The sequence below is a fragment of the Hydractinia symbiolongicarpus genome, chromosome 11, assembly GCF_029227915.1.
Source record: "Hydractinia symbiolongicarpus strain clone_291-10 chromosome 11, HSymV2.1, whole genome shotgun sequence".
Taxonomy (NCBI): domain Eukaryota; kingdom Metazoa; phylum Cnidaria; class Hydrozoa; order Anthoathecata; family Hydractiniidae; genus Hydractinia; species Hydractinia symbiolongicarpus.
In genome coordinates, this window is record NC_079885.1 from 10886326 (window position 1) to 10904306 (window position 17981).

At 34.1% G+C, this 17981-nt stretch overlaps 2 protein-coding genes across 2 annotated transcripts; both read right to left on the reverse strand.

Moving 5' to 3' along the window:
• Positions 1 to 3675: 3675 nt before the first annotated feature.
• LOC130614276 (uncharacterized) lies at positions 3676 to 8009 on the reverse strand. Its single transcript, XM_057435698.1, has 3 exons — positions 5842 to 8009; positions 4587 to 4868; positions 3676 to 3938 (listed from the first exon to the last, which is right to left on the reverse strand). The coding sequence occupies exons 1-3, from the start codon at positions 6176 to 6178 to the stop codon at positions 3754 to 3756; spliced, it is 804 nt and encodes a 267-aa protein (XP_057291681.1). The 5' UTR covers positions 6179 to 8009; the 3' UTR covers positions 3676 to 3753.
• A 5720-nt stretch (positions 8010 to 13729) lies between these two features.
• LOC130613436 (mucin-2-like) lies at positions 13730 to 17745 on the reverse strand. The gene is made up of 6 exons (XM_057434780.1): positions 17718 to 17745; positions 17478 to 17555; positions 17276 to 17345; positions 17135 to 17170; positions 16863 to 16948; positions 13730 to 15704 (listed from the first exon to the last, which is right to left on the reverse strand). Exons 1-6 carry the CDS (start codon positions 17743 to 17745, stop codon positions 13879 to 13881), a joined length of 2124 nt encoding a protein of 707 aa, XP_057290763.1. The 3' UTR covers positions 13730 to 13878.
• Between the last annotated feature and the right edge of the window lie 236 nt (positions 17746 to 17981).

A 17981-nucleotide genomic window follows, 5' to 3' on the forward strand; every position in this document is an offset into this window, starting at 1 on the left:
GTAAACAGGTTTTGTTATGCATAAGTTGAGGAAAGTAAGGTAAAACTTAAAAAACAAAATTAAAAAAATTTAAATCACAAAACATTTTGTGTTTGCCAATAATGTTTTTTTATAGATATGTGGCTTTAAAAAAAGCCGTTTTTTTCTTCACCAAGATTATTTTGCTTGTATGAGGCGTGGTTTTAAATTGCACAAAGCAGCACAGGTTCGAACAATATGATCAGCATGTTGAAGCGCGGTGATTGGTAACACATACCTGAGAATGCAAAACGTTTTTGTCCGTTTTTATTTCGCCCATGTAAAGTTGTGACTTCTGTTATTGAAGATTTCTCGCCTTTTAGATATTTTCAGTTTAAGAGACATAGCTGAAAGTTCTTTACTCAAGGAATTAATTACTTCCTGCTTTTCAATACAAGAAAGACATGGCTCTGTATTCTCTTGTCTGCAATACTGGTGGTGGTTCGATTTGGTGTTGGGAGGTTTAAAAACGCGAAACCTCTGAATACAAACAAACAAACATCTTGATCATTGCACAGTGACTGTGTTAATTTTATTCTTAACGCTGCACGATAGAATGTACCAATACACATTTTCGAAATTGCATGTTTTAAAAATTCTAGAATTTTGATATTTTGACTTTGAAGATCATATTCAGTATCAATGAATTGGTATGTTCATAAATATTCAATATAATTTTACCAGAACATATATGGTTTCTGGAATATTTATTTCATTAAAAAAGTCAAATAACAGGCTCAAAAATTGGCATTTTAAGTAGAATGAAAATGCAATATCTTCGTTGTTTTTGCTTCGAAGATAGTTCCATCGTTTAAAAATTTAAATTTAAAAATTTAGAACGTAATTTTTTTAGGAAAGAAAACGTACTAATATTTTGCAAAAAATTTAACATTTTGAAAGGCGTGTTCGCAAAAATTTGCGACACTGGGTGAAAGTTGGTACTCGTAAAGTAAACAGGAAAAGTTACGAGGCAGTGATAAAATTAATCGTTATTCTGTGGTACAAATCCTATTACGTCAAAAATAGATTATTAAAGTGACGTATCAATCTGCTTTCTGTATAAATTCCACTTCATTTTTTGACGTATTTTATGCGTATGCGATGAACAGTTTGTATTCTGTATTCAAAATATCTCCATTGGTTTCAAAAAGATTTATACGGAAAACAATAATGTTAAAACCGTCCATCTTTCCACTTAACAACAAAAGCTGCAAACACAAGGGTACCGGAAAAGACAAATTGGTAGAAACAGATGGTTAACAACACGGTGAGCCAGCTTTGTTTACTATAAGAATAAAAACTACTTTCCAAAGACCTTAAATTCATATTTAGCTTAAAGGTAGCTTTACTACGAAACTTTGAACGTTTAAAACGTGCATGCGCAGTTGACTACCTGTCACTGCTGACATTACCCTGATGATGTTTTAAATGCTGATATAAATTAGAGGTCTTTTCTACTTTGAATAAAACTAATTTTTCTGATTAAGGTGAGGGGCAAAAATACCCTACATTTCCGTTTTTTTATTTGTAACTTTTGTTTGCCTGGCTTATTTAAAATTGTAGTAGCCGAGTTTTTATCTATAGGAAGGTAATTTAGCAAAAAAATAAAATACGCCCTTAACAGGTGGCCAGCCACGCCCATATTTCCAAGGTCCCTTATGCTTAAACATGAAACTTCTTTTTAGAATATTAAGCGCAATTTGCGATTTGTGATCAATATATTAGATATATATTTTATTGTGTAGTATTTACGCCTTATTACGCGCTTTCATATTATTTTGCGCCATGTGGGCGTAATTTTCATCGGTTTGGCAGCCAATTTTTGGCTTAATTAACATTTTTAGCACTATAGGCACCCTATTACATAAGTGTTGGCCTTAATAACATTGAAACACAACTATGCTAAGTATTATTAGGAAACTGATTTGAAATTTCCATAGTCAACATAAGATGATAAGATAATAATAAATATAGTCATTTTAGCGCCTCAATCAAATAATAGGTGGACCTGTAATGAAAAGAAAAGACTAAGAACCCTATATTCTGGTTTTATTAACATTTCTAATCACAATATTGTGGTTGGTAAATTTTACTGAAGTGTAATGTTATTTTTTTGCGTGTGTGTCCATTGCATTAAACGTTCTATATAAATAAGCGAGACCAAATAAAAAACGTTGCTTGTGGTATTATTTTGTGTCTTTTGCCGTTCTCTATTTACAAATATTTACTTGTTTGGTGTTAGAAGGTTTAAAAATGCAAAACTTTCTCAATTCAAACATCATTGGTCATCGCATAATGTCCAGCGCTCATTGAGGAAAATGTAGATTGTGCTAACCTCGTGTACGAAAGTATACCTCTGTGATTTAACAAACACGTTGCTGCATCAATTTTCAAATTATTGTGTTTATAAGTTAGCCTTTGTTGGTATTTAAAATGACTGCAGGACATACTTTTGGCGTGTTTTTAACAATCAGAAATTGGATGCAAATTAATAATAAACAAAATGACAGGGTTTTGCAAAAGTGTGTTAGATGACTGTGCAAGTAATTTTTATAAAACCACAGTGGAATCTCTCTAAAACGGACACCATTGGTGCAAAATAAAGTGTCCCTCTTAAAGAGGTGTATGCTTTATAGAGATTGTATCTAAAAATCACTTTCAGAGCAGCATTTTGCCGAAAACATGACTTTTTTTGTTTAGATACGCGTTTTTTCTTTGTTCTATTCCTTTCAAATCAAGGAAATGAGACATAATTTGATGAATGCGAGGTTGTATTATTCATACGCTTTACTGTTATACAAACAAAAAATATCAACTAACAAATACATTACATTTTATAATCTACTTGAATATATCGGATTGAAGTTTGCTTTCTTTTTTATATTTGGAGATACTCCACTTTTTCGTAACTGATGACAGCATTTCTTGACTTTCCTTGTCAATAAAAGGGCTGCGACAGATTCTATTTTCATGTGTCCGCTTTATACAGAGCTTTTTCAAGGAGAAATGTCATTCGGTGCAAAAAAAGTCTCCGTTCTATAAAGTGTTCACCTTATAACTGTCCGTCTTATAGAAATTTTAACCTGAAATCAGTCCGTTCCAAGGATTAGTATCCGTTGTATAGAGGTGTCTGCTTTAGACCATGCCCGCTTTAGAGAGATTCCACTGTATAACTAAATCTGTGCAATCAAACAAAAAAGGATCCGCACCAGAGATGTATTTTATCATACCATGCGCATAAACATGTATTTACACTTGATCTTGGCAGAAGATTAACTTATCCAGAAAGAGTTTATGCTACACATACAGAATGTTAACTCAACATAACAACTATTAAAAGAGGAATGGACCTTTTAAGAAATTCACGTGTCGTAAAAAATTTATGACAGTGATTGCCAAAAAATACATCTTGTCTGACCACAAGCTTGAAGAAGCCAGTTGGTATTACCCCTTGACCGTGTTGTTGATTATTGTGATGATGCAATAAATGCTTTTTTACAATGTAGTGCTCTAATGAAGAAGATGATGAAATCCCACATTGTTATACATTGCATATGCTCTAACTTTCAGATTAGGGGAATAACATCGAGGAATAAAATAATACGTCGCAATTTCTTTTTTCAATAATATATACATATAGTCAATATTTTTCCGTAGTAGCATAGGTGAATATGAAGTTAAAACCAATAAGATATTTTCTCCTCGAGTGCAGAAAAATCATTCATTGGACAATTATTAACGAATAGGAATTGTTTCGAAATTAAAAAATATCTCTTTATCTTCGTATAAAAATGGCATTTGATTGTAAACTCTCTGCAACGTATCCTGATCTTCTTTGCTTCGTCTGAAAACTGTGTTTGGCGCGTTTTTTGACTTTTTGAAAGTCTTAGTGTCTTTACTAGCTCCAGTCAATCTCTTATCTACAGATATAAAAAGAAAAAAAATAGTTAATAAAAAGAAATTTAATAAAAATACATTATTTTGATAATACAAATACTCTATTTGTGACCACCGTGAATGTTCGTTAAAATCGTAGTTATTTTACTAAGAATTTTTTGTGGCGCCCGGACTCATTTTTTCTATTAAAGTTAATTTCTCCAATAGTCCTGTCTTATCATAGAAATAGAGAGAGGCTATGTCTATGGTTGTTCTCAACATTAAGATTGGGAAAGACAAATTAAGGTCAGATTTAGGTCAGAATTTATACGGAATTGGATTTTAAAGTGATGGTTTCAAGCAATGTCTAATAATAAGTCAAACTGTCATCAACAAATGTAGTTATTTTTTTTTAGTAAAGATATACCAATCATAAATATATTGACAGTCAGAGTTTTATAACAATTGAACAAGTACTACAGATATCAGATATCAAAATTGAAATTTGCGACGGACACTTTATACCCCTATACTAAATCTTGCTTTTTAAGAAAAAGCATTGTTATTGACAATAAAATTGAGAGTTGATATTCGCGTTCAAATACTCCTTTCGGACTGATAACCATTCATTTTAAATTATTTACTTGAATTCCATACACGAATCAGTAGTTTCTACAGAATGAAAGGCTTACCCAAATAAATTAAATTATTCTCCTTCCCAACTATTTCATCATCTTGAAATATCCCATCATACTTCACTCTTATACCACAACCTCCTAAGTCGTCATTGTCAACATACCAATGATGATATTCTTTTGGTTCGTAAGCAATTAAGATCGTATCTCTTTCAGGAAATGCTGCAAACTTGTATTGTTGGCCTTTCTTTTGCCATTCATCCCATATGCTATCCAACATGGCATGATGGCTCCAGAACTCAGGCGAGTATGAAGCATACACCGTTGCCATGTGACCACCTAGAGCGAATGACAACAACATGTTATTTCTATGAATACTCTTTTATGATTTTGCTGACTCACTTATATCCACTTTGCTCCAGGTCTTATTGGTGTTATACATCAAACAACAAGATAATAAGCGCACTACATAAACTTTGTCAAATTGGTAAACATTGTTTTACTGCATGGTAGGAAACAACAGATGCAAAATTAACATTTTACTGTATTTTTACAATGTTTATGTGAGTATCGATGTCAGTGATGACAAAAGAGACAAACATGACGAATAAAGAAAGGCTTTTAAGGGTTTTGCTCAGTAGTCCCCAACCATGGTGGGCCTCCTTAATCATTTAATGCGAAAAAGATTCATAAATTTACAATCTCGCCTCAGCAACTGAAAACATGTAGCTACGCCAATGTTTTTAACCTTGACGTTTGTGAATAGAAATTTGCCATTGCACGGTAATCATGCTTTACTTAACTTTTCGAGTATGTATTTAGTGGGAAAAGAACGACTATTTTTCTAATCATTTTCACACCTTTTTTCAAGGAAAATAATACTCAACAAAGGAATTGCTTTTCAACAATGTATAACTGTCTCGTTGAACCGCAGCACATAACCTGCCTTTGGGCAATATCTGCTTTTTATCTTCTCACAAGAAAACTCTCGTAACTAAATGCTTCCATGCTTTCAAGGATTTTTGCCGTATTTATATTAAACAGGAAAAATACCTGAAAACGAAGGTGTGCCTGCGTGCAGATTCTTTTACGTCACATGACTGGTTTTTTAGAAGTATGTAAACTTTTTATATAAACTTAATTTAAAAAAGCGACTCTGAATTAACTGAAAATTCAGAATTTCAAATCAGTATTATTATTTGCAACGAATTATCTAATTATGGATGCCGTAAGTATTTTAAAAGTGCGAAGTCAGCATATTTCTAAAAGGTTACTTTAAGAATTTTTTCGTCTAGTCATTAAATATATTTACCGACTCCGTTGTGCATGCGATTATGCCAATCGGCTCTAACAACTGCATCCAAATCATTGAATTTGTCGTTTGACAATGATTGTATTACATGCTTGACAGCTTTCAAAGAAACAGACTCTCCACCAAATCTGCGCCGTAAGCAATTTGTATATATAGAGTTACTTAAGGCTTTGTCTACACAAGAGATATTTCCAGCGCAAGTTTGAGTCACTATTAAGCTTTCATTTTTTACATTTTTTAAAGTCGTCCATTGTGAATATTTGAACTTCCCCGTGGTCACACAGAACGTGCTTGAGAAATCTCCATTTCCACCGAATCCGCCCATATGTTTCCACATGTGATAAGATGGTGTGATTGACCACAGTACCTCTGAGTACAAAGCCCAATTCCAGACAGGAACTGTTACTCGACAATCCACCAAACGCAATAGATTTTCATAACCAAGAAGATATCTGGAGAAACGAAAGAGAATTTAGTTGACTTTGATGAAGAAGAAGGTTGAGGATATATAAAAATATTTCACATATCAAAAAAACATTTTTTGTAAAAAACGCCGCTCTTTTATTAACGCCCCTCTCTAATAAACAGCACCCTAAAAATCTTAAAAATTTTAAAAAACGCCCAAGACGTTAATTGGAGAAAACACAGTAGTTGTAAAGCTTGGTTGCGTATTAATAATACTAAAAGACAGTTATATAGCTTTTGCATTATAAGTGGTCTTCGACACACGAAGGCAGAGGCTCATAAGTCAAAATGTTAACACGCTACTTAAAGCCACTGGAATGCATTCTACTGATTTACCTTGTCACATCATAGAAGACAGAGTTTGATTGGGAATCAGCCAAGGCGAGAGATGATAATAGCGTATAATTGGCAGGACACTTACTTAGTAGGAGCCTTGTTGTGAACAGTCGGGATTTTTTGATAGTTTGACGCAAATCAGTTCTTTGGGATATTCAAACTTACTTTCTATGCCAGGGAAAGAACTGATCTACTTTATGAATTCCCTTGATAAAATACAAATGATGTATTTGTGAATACTTCTCGTATGCATGCTTATATCTTTTATTTGTTGATATTTCTTTGAAAACATTCGTATAACGTTCCCTTTCTGCTAGAGACATACTCGAAAATTCTTGCCGCACTCGGTAACAGTTGGTTAGTCTGCCATGTACGCAGTCACATGTTCGACCACATTCATCTTTGGTGGGAGACGTACATAAGATTAAGTTGTCTAAAAAAATATATATGATTGTGTCATAAATAGCTAGAAGAAATAGGGGCGTGCAGGTATGGCCTAACAATTATCTTTCATACGTTATCATAAATAAGAAAGATCATTCTTATAAAAAAAAAATATGAATAAATAAAAATTTATTGCTGTATAAACATTTTGTGGAACAAAGGAATGCAATGGCAGTTTTGGTTCTACAAATGCTCTTGCAAACAGGTTACCTTTCTGGCAAAATGCTTCCTATATTTTCACTTGAAATCTAACGCAATTTTTTACCTTATGTTAAACTTAGGACAAATGCAGGTACGACACAATGAGATCCCCCTTGGCATGGCAATTTCTTTTAGATATAATACTAATTGTAATGGATAATTCGCACAACAAAATGGCAGCCTCTGCGGACGACTTTTTCGCAGCTTACATCCTTGTGGCAATGACTGGATCACCTATTTCAACTTGACTTAAGCTTTAGATAATACCCGCAACCTTCAAAGTCGTGGTTGGTTATTTAAGTGGAAAAATACCTAAAGCGAGAAACGCCATTAATGGAACAAATGTCAAAATTACGTTACAAGGAGACCGAGATTTTGGCGAAGTGATTGGGAATGCGGGAATACAAAGCAACGTAAAGGATGGTTGTGAAGTGGGTCAAGGGAATCAATTTTCTGTCAGATATTGCGCTAAGGTAAGCACAGACAGCATATACCTATTGACACAAAATATCCTACTGTCTACATACGATAACCGGAACTGAAGATTATTTGTTACCATTAGACAAAGTTGTCAGACACAAGTTTATTCCAGCGATTACTAGTAGTCATATCGTTAATGACCAGGAACATAAACTTCTGACTTTGCCTCCTAGAATTGGAGGTTTTGGAATCGGGATATTTTTAGAAATTGAACCAATCGTACACAACAGCTCTAGAAGTGTGATAACGTTTATCGGCCAGAGACAAGCAACAGGTCTTAGAAAAATACACTTGATTTGTTGCGACTGGAAATGAGTTAAAAAGAAAAAGAATTAGCGAACCAACATAAGAACAGGTGTCTCGAATTGGTTAGCCATTCTTTCCTAAATTCTAGGACGCAATAAAGATTCCTTATAATTGGTACCTGGACCGTATTACCTTCTCGATGCAAATGTGAATATCGGTTCTCTCATGCAAAAAAAGGTGGATTCATGACGTTTCACCATAATAAAATCCGACACATCTCTCTTTGAAAAAGTATGTAAAGACGTCAGAGCAGAGCCGATTTTGTTTAAACTGACAGATTAGACAAGATTAGATGTCAGTGGAGGTAAGTTTTTGGGTCATTGACCATTAAGCAATTTTAGATAAGGGTTTTTATCTTAAAGGTACAAGGGTCTGGAAATGCACAGATGTTTTCGAATGAACAAAAAAAGAAGAAAAAAAAGCAACACAATGACCACCTCTTTCCGGTGGAAAATGGTTTGTGTAAGCATTTAGTGTTTGCAGCAAACAGTGCGATGAGTGAAGATTAAAGTTTCTACAAGAGATTAGCTGATATGGTTGCTGAGAAAGATGCATTCCTCTATCAATTGCATCCAACGTTATTTGGACAAAATTTTTGCTTTTGATTGTTGAGATCGACGATAACCTGTCTTCGAGAATCTCGCTCTTTAAACAATGTTCTATATACGATTATTAACTCGCTAACCGGGACTAAAAACATTAGGAATCGACTTTTTTAGGTGAATTGTATATTGTTTTCATGCGTTGTATATTATTTATTATATTTTATTAATTGTAGAAAAAAAAATTCTTTACCTTTTAAAAATGGAAGAGATTTGATTATATCCCCAACTTCCATGGACGTCACATACCGCACTAAATTTTTAACGTCACTCGTGCTTTTGTCGCTTGACAAATACACAACAAATACGTCGCCACGACGAGCTATTCTTGTCAGTAGACTTTGTTTATGAGTAGATAGAATCTGTTCTGTGATTAACAAAAGTATGTATTTATCTTGGGAAAACTCGTGGAAAATGTCGGTGGCAGCTATCTTTAAAATCTTTCCCAACGATTGAAATCTCCTGGTTAAATTTCTAAAAAAAAAAAAAATACAACTTGATTTATTTTCTTTACATTATTCACCACAAGTAACTAGTTAACACTATCGTATAAAACAGGATCCTAGAAATAATTGTAAACGCAGAGGAATGTCAATCATCTTTTTATTAGACGACACATCTATTCTTATACACGCCATTCTAATAAGCTATTTGGGGGTATCGTTAATATATCGCCGTAGGTAGTGCAGTGGGTCTGCGGCTTCCAGTTTGGAGATCGTGCTTGTTAGCGATGCACAAATAAGCTCTACTTCGATTTGATTCCTTCTATTTCCATACAGATTGTAATGAGAATAACTATACTAAACCTGCTTTAACTTACCTTAATTTTGGGGCCAAATTATTTTCGGCCTTTAACTTAATAAATTTGGCAAAATCGTTACGACAATTTTAATTTGATCTATGTTAAAAAATCACATTATTCCCCCTATACAAATGTTCGCACGTGCATCCTTTTTGACTTTAAACTTATTTATGCGTTTTAAATCTACGAATATAAGCGCAACATTTACTTTCTCGCTGCGTTTTTGCGCTACAGTTATCAAGGCGCGAATTAGTGGGATTTGAGTATCTTAAATTCCCAAAGCATATCTACTTGACCGTGAACACATGGAAGGTACTATAGTCAGAGGTAAATCAAAATCAAACGGAGGTAAAAATTTATTCCAATCTTTTTTGAAAAAAGAACATAAAAACATAGATTTTAGGCCTCCCCGCTAAATAAAACAGAATTACTTCCGACAGCACCGTAATTTAAAACTTCTCGCTTTTAAAGCAGGTTGAACACTTACTGAAAGTTCTGTAGTAAACACTTTTTACTCTGAAATTCATTGACCCTTTTAGAGACTCCATTTGTTGAATGAAATGCTATTCTATAAAGTCTCAAAGATATTCCATCCAATACTCGCTTCAAGACTTCAGACGAAAGAGAATGTTTAGTTTGGTCAACATCCACGAGAATTATAACATTCTCCTTTCTAGCTACATTTCCTGAAAGTAAAATAATAAAAGCAGGTGTATGTCTTGGAAATGGCAATGTTGAGATTATCAGAAAAGGCAACTGAAACGAGGATTTCATGTTGTTACTGCTGAGAATTTGTGTTCACCTATTTTCATATTACAGCCGTATTCTGTCTGTTTGCCTGGGGGATGCAGAGTTAAAACAGGCTGATAACGACACGACATAGAGGTGACATCAAAGTTTGGTTTGTTTGTCTCCTAAATACCATTTTAGGTCAAAATTAGTTGTGAAATGAGAGTTCAAAACGATCAAATTTAAAATTACCATATCAAACCCAGCCATTGTTTGCAAAAATAACGTAAACAAAGAAGGCACAAACCTTGACACACAACAAGTAAATACCAGAATAAAATTACTAAATTAGTCATTCCCATTAAAATGATGCTCTTATTTCAATTACATTTGTTTGTTCTTTTGGAAATATCTCCCACCTTCATTTGTTTTGATTCAATACTTTGTGTTTCTTGTTTTTGTAAAAGAATGCAGGACTTATATAACAGATATAACGACTTGATTTAAAAGGATACTAATTTTAAAATCAAATTAAGTGATAATAGAAATTTAATTAATGGAAATTAAATAAAAACCTAGTTTATTAGTAAGTCCTGATTGTCAATTTCCTACTCTAATCTCTCCTTCCTTTTAAATATAAGAGATGAAACTTTTTTATATATGACGGCATAATCAGCCAGGAGGTTTTGGAGTACCCAGTACACCCTTATCGTTGATTCATCATCTATACGGTGAATTTAAATTTAGGTGTATTACAAAACTCATTTTTATCCCGTTAGAAAGTATATAAAACGGTCACAATAATATTAAAGACTTTTTTTATTTTTCTTCATGCTACATTAATTGTTTTCATAGCACATAAAACAGTTTGTTATTCAATTTTTTTCAAGAAAATTAAAAACTCTGCCAGATCTAAAATTCCCGCCTTTACGCTTCCTTGTGCGTCCGGCAACTATCTAGCCATCGACAACAACAAAAGCATTACGGGTATCCCAGAAAGGTATTTCCGTTTTCCAAGATAACAACAAAATAATTTTAACTTCGTATTTTCTAAGAAAAAATGACGTCTAATTTAATTGATTGGATACTTCCTTGTCGGACAGGTGAAACATGTTTCACAGAAATTGGGCAGAAACGCTTCCTGCTCCAGATGGCGGCTGTTTTGGCCAATTGATCATTTTCGTTGTTTGGGCAGTCTACACCTATCGTATGTCTTCTGTTCTGTTTCATTTTATTTTTGGATGAGATCTATTTCTTTAACTGCGTTACGTTAGGGAGCGCTAATTTTTAATAGTTTGTGGATGTTGATAATTTTGGAAGAATGAACATAAAAACTCAAAACAAATTTAAGTAGATTGTTGAATGTAACGTATTTGCGATGTATATTTAACTGAAGAAACTGACTATAAAAAACCTATGGCGCCCGTGATTTTCACCTTAATGGATTTGTATCGAGACATTCTGCAACAGTACACCCGCCCTCAAACAGAACTTTATATGTTTTTAGAATATGTATTGACAGATAGTAAGCAATCTAAAAATGTAATGTATTTTTTTAATTGGTGGCCAAGGCATAATCCATCTACTCACTTTGATCGTACTAAATTGAAACCGTGCCTTAAAGTGTTGCTACAGTGAAAACAATAAAGAATTTGTCTTAAATTTTGAATAATTATTTTCGCCATCATATTCAACATCTCAAAATGTGTTCTTTTTTTTAAAATTCTTGAACCTTTTTTTCAACACAGCGGTATCCAGGTAAGAAAAATTAAAATTTTTGCAACTTTGTCGCGATGCTTTGTTTCAAGTGCCACACGAATAGTTCCCCTTTGATTTTCCCATACTGCATTGCGAATGTGTTAATTATGAAGATAATAGCTCTATCTGTATAGTTCCCCTTTAATTTTCCCATACTGCATTACATTACTGGTAGCTCTATCTGTAACAAGGTTTATATTAATTTAAGCATATTTTCCACCATATTTAATAATGTCACTCGTCTTAAAGCAACCCGCTCATTAACTCGCAAAATTAGGGAGCCAGTCACATTTGAATTTCAACTGACCAGTTTGAGAGCTACTTTTTTCGCCCTAACACCGATATCAGAAAGCAAAAAAAACGCTCTGGGGACGAGATAGCGTGTCTTCAAAACGGTTATATTTGTCAAAACATTGACCTAATGAGCCTTTAGATTGGGACGTCTTTTAAGATTAAAAAAAATAGGTATAGTGGAAAAAGAGTAATAGTGGTATGTATCATAACATCAGTGTACCTACTTTCTTCATTACGGGAAAACTTTGTGTTTCTATTTTTACTATATGTTATCAAAGTTTGACAACAGTGGAAATAAGAAATGACAATTTACACAAATCTGCAGTCAGCGTGAAATCAGCGAAAAACATTCAGAACAACATACATAAACAGTCGTAAGTCATATTATTCGTTGCAAACGCAACAACATATGTACAACACTTGACGCCAAAATAGTATAGCCAGACGCTTTGAGGACATTTGAAAAAGAACTCTTCTTTGTTGGAATTTTTGTAGTTGATGTGGTTATTGATGCAGTTATGGAAGGACTTGCACTACTCTTTTTAGATTTTGTTGTTGTTGAGGTTGTCGACACAGTTGTGTTTGGATTATTTGTTGTGGAAGGACTTAGACTTCTCTTTGTAGATTTGGTTGCTGTTGAGGTTGTCGATACAGTTGTGTTTGGATTATTTGTTGTGGAAGGACTTACACTTTTCTTTGTAGATTTGGTTGTTGTTGAGGTTGTCGACACAGTTGTGTTTGGATTATTTGTTGTGGAAGGACTTAGACTTCTCTTTGTAGATTTTGTTGTTGTTGAGGTTGTCGACACAGTTGTGTTTGGATTATTTGTTGTGGAAGGACTTAGACTTCTCTTTGTAGATTTTGTTGTTGTTGAGGTTGTCGACACAGTTGTGTTTGGATTATTTGTTGTGGAAGGACTTAGACTTCTCTTTGTAGATTTTGTTGTTGTTGAGGTTGTCGATACAGTTGTGTTTGGATTATTTGTTGTGGAAGGACTTTCACTACTCTTTGTAGATTTGGTTGTTGTTGAGGTTGTCGATACAGTTGTGTTTGGATTATTTGTTGTGGAAGGACTTAGACTTCTCTTTGTAGATTTTGTTGTTGTTGAGGTTGTCGACACAGTTGTGTTTGGATTATTTGTTGTGGAAGGACTTAGACTTCTCTTTGTAGATTTTGTTGTTGTTGAGGTTGTCGACACAGTTGTGTTTGGATTATTTGTTGTGGAAGGACTTTCACTACTCTTTGTAGATTTGGTTGTTGTTGAGGTTGTCGACACAGTTGTGTTTGGATTATTTGTTGTGGAAGGACTTTCACTACTCTTTGTAGATTTGGTTGTTGTTGAGGTTGTCGACACAGTTGTGTTTGGATTATTTGTTGTGGAAGGACTTAGACTTCTCTTTGTAGATTTTGTTGTTGTTGAGGTTGTCGATACAGTTGTGTTTGAATTATTTGTTGTTGAAGGACTTTCACTACTCTTTGTAGATTTGGTTGCTGTTGAGGTTGTCGATACAGTTGTGTTTGGATTATTTGTTGTGGAAGGACTTAGACTTCTCTTTGTAGATTTTGTTGTTGTTGAGGTTGTCGACACAGTTGTGTTTGGATTATTTGTTGTGGAAAGACTTAGACTTCTCTTTGTAGATTGGTTGCTGTTGAGGTTGTCGATACAGTTGTGTTTGGATTATTTGTTGTGGAAGGACTTAGACTTCTCTTTGTAGATTTTGTTGTTGTTGAGGTTGTCGACACAGTTGTGTTTGGATTATTTGTTGTGGAAGGACTTTCACTACTCTTTGTAGATTTGGTTGTTGTTGAGGTTGTCGACACAGTTGTGTTTGGATTATTTGTTGTGGAAGGACTTACACTACTCTTTGTAGAATTTGTTGTTGTTGAGGTTGTCGACACAGTTGTGTTTGGATTATTTGTTGTGGAAGGACTTAGACTTCTCTTTGTAGATTTTGTTGTTGTTGAGGTTGTCGATACAGTTGTGTTTGAATTATTTGTTGTGGAAGGACTTAGACTTCTCTTTGTAGATTTTGTTGTTGTTGAGGTTGTCGATACAGTTGTGTTTGGATTATTTGTTGTGGAAGGACTTTCACTACTCTTTGTAGATTTGGTTGTTGTTGAGGTTGTCGACACAGTTGTGCTTGGATTATTTGTTGTGGAAGGACTTTCACCTCTCTTTGTAGATTTTGTTGTTGTTGAGGTTGTCGACACAGTTGTGTTTGGATTATTTGTTGTGGAAGGACTTAGACTTCTCTTTGTAGATTTTGTTGTTTTTGAGGTTGTCGATACAGTTGTGTTTGGATTATTTGTTGTGGAAGGACTTTCACTACTCTTTGTAGATTTTGTTGTTGTTGAGGTTGTCGATACAGTTGTGTTTGGATTATTTGTTGTGGAAGGACTTTCACTACTCTTTGTAGATTTGGTTGTTGTTGAGGTTGTCGACACAGTTGTGTTTGGATTATTTGTTGTGGAAAGACTTAGACTTCTCTTTGTAGATTTGGTTGCTGTTGAGGTTGTCGATACAGTTGTGTTTGGATTATTTGTTGTGGAAGGACTTAGACTTCTCTTTGTAGATTTTGTTGTTGTTGAGGTTGTCGACACAGTTGTGTTTGGATTATTTGTTGTGGAAAGACTTAGACTTCTCTTTGTAGATTTTGTTGTTGTTGAGGTTGTCGACACAGTTGTGTTTGGATTATTTGTTGTGGAAGGACTTAGACTTCTCTTTGTAGATTTGGTTGCTGTTGAGGTTGTCGATACAGTTGTGTTTGGATTATTTGTTGTGGAAGGACTTACACTTTTCTTTGTAGATTTTGTTGTTGTTGAGGTTGTCGATACAGTTGTGTTTGGATTATATGTTGTGGAAGGACTTACACTTTTCTTTGTAGATTTTGTTGTTGTTGAGGTTGTCGATACAGTTGTGTTTGGATTATTTGTTGTGGAAGGACTTACACTTTTCTTTGTAGATTTTGTTGTTGTTGAGGTTGTCGATACAGTTGTGTTTGGATTATATGTTGTGGAAGGACTTACACTTTTCTTTGTAGATTTTGTTGTTGTTGAGGTTGTCGATAAAGTTGTGTTTTGATTATTTGTTGTGGAAGGACTTACACTTTTCTTTGTAGATTTTGTTGTTGTTGAGGTTGTCGATACAGTTGTGTTTGGTATTTTTTGTTGTGGAAGGACTTTTACCCCTCTTTGTAGAGTTTGGTGTTGTTGAGGTTGGGGATGCGTTGACTTTTTAACTCGTTTCGTTTTAGATCTCCTAAACGTAGTTTTGTGTGCACACTTCTCGTCTTGACAACATGTTTCACAAACTAGAAACTGACCTATCTTTCGGCAGGGGCATGCAATAAGCAAGCGTTGCGGCGAGCACACCTTCTTTCGATAAGATATTTGTTGCCATACATATTTTGATGCTTTTTTATTCGCAACAAACAAACTTCTCCCTTCTTACATGTTGTTGTTTTAGTGCGATAAGAAAAACAATTTTCATCTGTTGTTGACGAGCATTCAAAACAATCCAAACTTTTCACAGCTAAAAGGTAGAGAATATTGATCACGCGTATTAGTGGATTCAAAGTGAATAGGTCAATCGTTAACCCACCTTAATTGTGTTTTTTGTAGCACTGCATGGCAAAATATAACACCTATGCAACGTTGGTTTAGCTACATGACGTTAAAGTCTGTCTAACATTAAACACGCATTAATATGCCCTCTAGCATAAACTTTTCACAAAGAGTTCTCGCGAATTTTGAACGAGTGCAAACAACTACACGACCGCCACTAGATCATGTGTCTTACTAACCTTGTGGAAGAAAAAGTAGTATTAGAAGAAGCTTCATCTTGCGTTGGCAAAAAAAGAACAGCTGGATTTTATTTTGATTTTATTTCTAAATCTCAAACCTGAATTGTGACTGCAATAAAGTATACTTTTTCTTACCAATTTCTTCGAAAACTATTGTTATCTTCGTAAAGGTGCTGAAATTAAAACAAACTAGTTACCAGGACTATTTCGTAGACGTTCCTGACAAAAACACTTAATGGCGTAGACTGTGAGTTGTATTAGTACACGCTTGTTTGAACAACTGAGTAAAAAATTTTAACAATTTTTGTTTTCCAGTTAAAAATAGCCTTCGGTTTAACGACAACTTAGCTACCATACTCTTTCATAATTCAAACTAAGATGTAATTTTCTCTTTCTTAAAGTTTTTGTTTCACTGCGATTACTTTCTTAATCTGTCAGTCAAATGCACAACGACGAGTATTTCTAAGGTCTCTAACTTAACTCTCAGTAAAGTATTTTGACAAATTGCTTGGGACGCAAATGGAGCAAATCAGGGCAAAGGAACTTGTTATTGATTAACATAAAAAATGTTGTTCAAGAAAACTGAAAACCTGTTTTTTAACAGTGTTCAATCAGTATTCTTATTCTCTTACTTAATGAGCGGCGTAAACACTACACTAAGAGGTGTTACATCAAATTAGTGCCGGTGTTAAAATGGCCGGCATTAATTTACGGTCGGCGTAAAAATACCTGATAATGCACACCATTCGTTTTATAATCGCTAGGTTGCTTCTTTTATTAAATTGTACCGTTAAATTGTACTGATACTTGTGGCTGGTAAATTACTTTTGCACGCCGTACTAACTGGTAGTATAATCGACTTCTTGGATTTATTAAATGATTTTAATCTGTGAAGTTATTTTTAATGTGTCCCCTTTTCAGAATAAAGGCTGACACACTTTGAAACTTCCCGCCATTCGATTACGACCTTCACACAAATAAAATTTAAAAAAAATAACGTGATGCTGTAGAAAGAAATACTTAAAATCCGAATGTAATTTTCAACATCGAAATCCCAATTAGATTAATTTTACTTTTTCTCCCAGCTTTGAGTAAAATTAGTACTGGACCTAAAAATATACAACATGTTCTAATTTTGGCCTGAAATTTATTTGAGTAATAAGAAAGCAACATTATCATGTCATTATCACTTTCAGCATGCTTTTTTGGTTCACTGTACCAAACTCGTGAAGAAAGGAAAGGATTCCAACTCTAACTCTGTCAGCCAGTCAGCCAGACACAGTGCTACAAGAAGAATGAGCCTAGACAAACGAAGCATATGATTGAAAGTAAGGCGAAAATGACATTTTTGTGACCGAGGGAGCCTCTTCCATGATATCACTCTCTTTCAGGGCGTGATTAACAAAAAATACATACAGGTATGTATTCTATACTGAAAATGGTTCGCCCCGATCGAAGCTCCGATCGGATGGGCGAGTATAATAAGTGTAGTTACTTAAAGTAGCATGACAAAATTTTCATCTTTGCAAAAAAATTCACAGTGTAGTTTAGATTTTACGTGATGTTGTAGAATTTCATAAATTCATAAATTCATGAACTGTGAACAATAACAACTAATGTAACTATATTTCATTGGTATAGTTTTATATTTATTACCTTTAGCATTTATGTCTCGTTTTACCATACAACATTTTAACAAAGCGCAAGTTAAAATGTTATCACGTTACAAAATTTTTCGATTTGTGTCTTCTTTGCTAATTTGAAAATTTAGTGCAGCTTACCTCATTCGTGCAAATTTTCGCGCAATTTATTTTTTGCCCATCAGAAAAAATCTATTTTGCATGTATTAAGTTTCGCGCAATAGCAATATGAACGCAATTCGTTTATATTTCCCCTTTATAACTAACAAGGAAAAAATAG

Bases quoted from the DNA above. Each gene is read 5' to 3' on its own strand.
- LOC130614276 (XM_057435698.1), bottom strand. From the start codon at position 6,178: ATGTGGAAACATATGGGCGGATTCGGTGGAAATGGAGATTTCTCAAGC. The intron at 4,869-5,841 runs GTAAATATATTT...CATTCGCTCTAG, and splicing joins TCGCATGCACAACGGAGTCG to GTGGTCACATGGCAACGGTG. The intron at 3,939-4,586 runs GTAAGCCTTTCA...TTATATCTGTAG, and splicing joins GAATAATTTAATTTATTTGG to ATAAGAGATTGACTGGAGCT.
- LOC130613436 (XM_057434780.1), bottom strand. From the start codon at position 17,745: ATGGTAAAACGAGACATAAATGCTAAAG. The intron at 16,949-17,134 runs GTAAAATTAATC...ATAACTTCACAG, and splicing joins ACTCAAAGCTGGGAGAAAAA to ATTAAAATCATTTAATAAAT. The intron at 15,705-16,862 runs GTACAATTTAAC...ACAACATGTAAG, and splicing joins TTTACCAGCCACAAGTATCA to AAGGGAGAAGTTTGTTTGTT.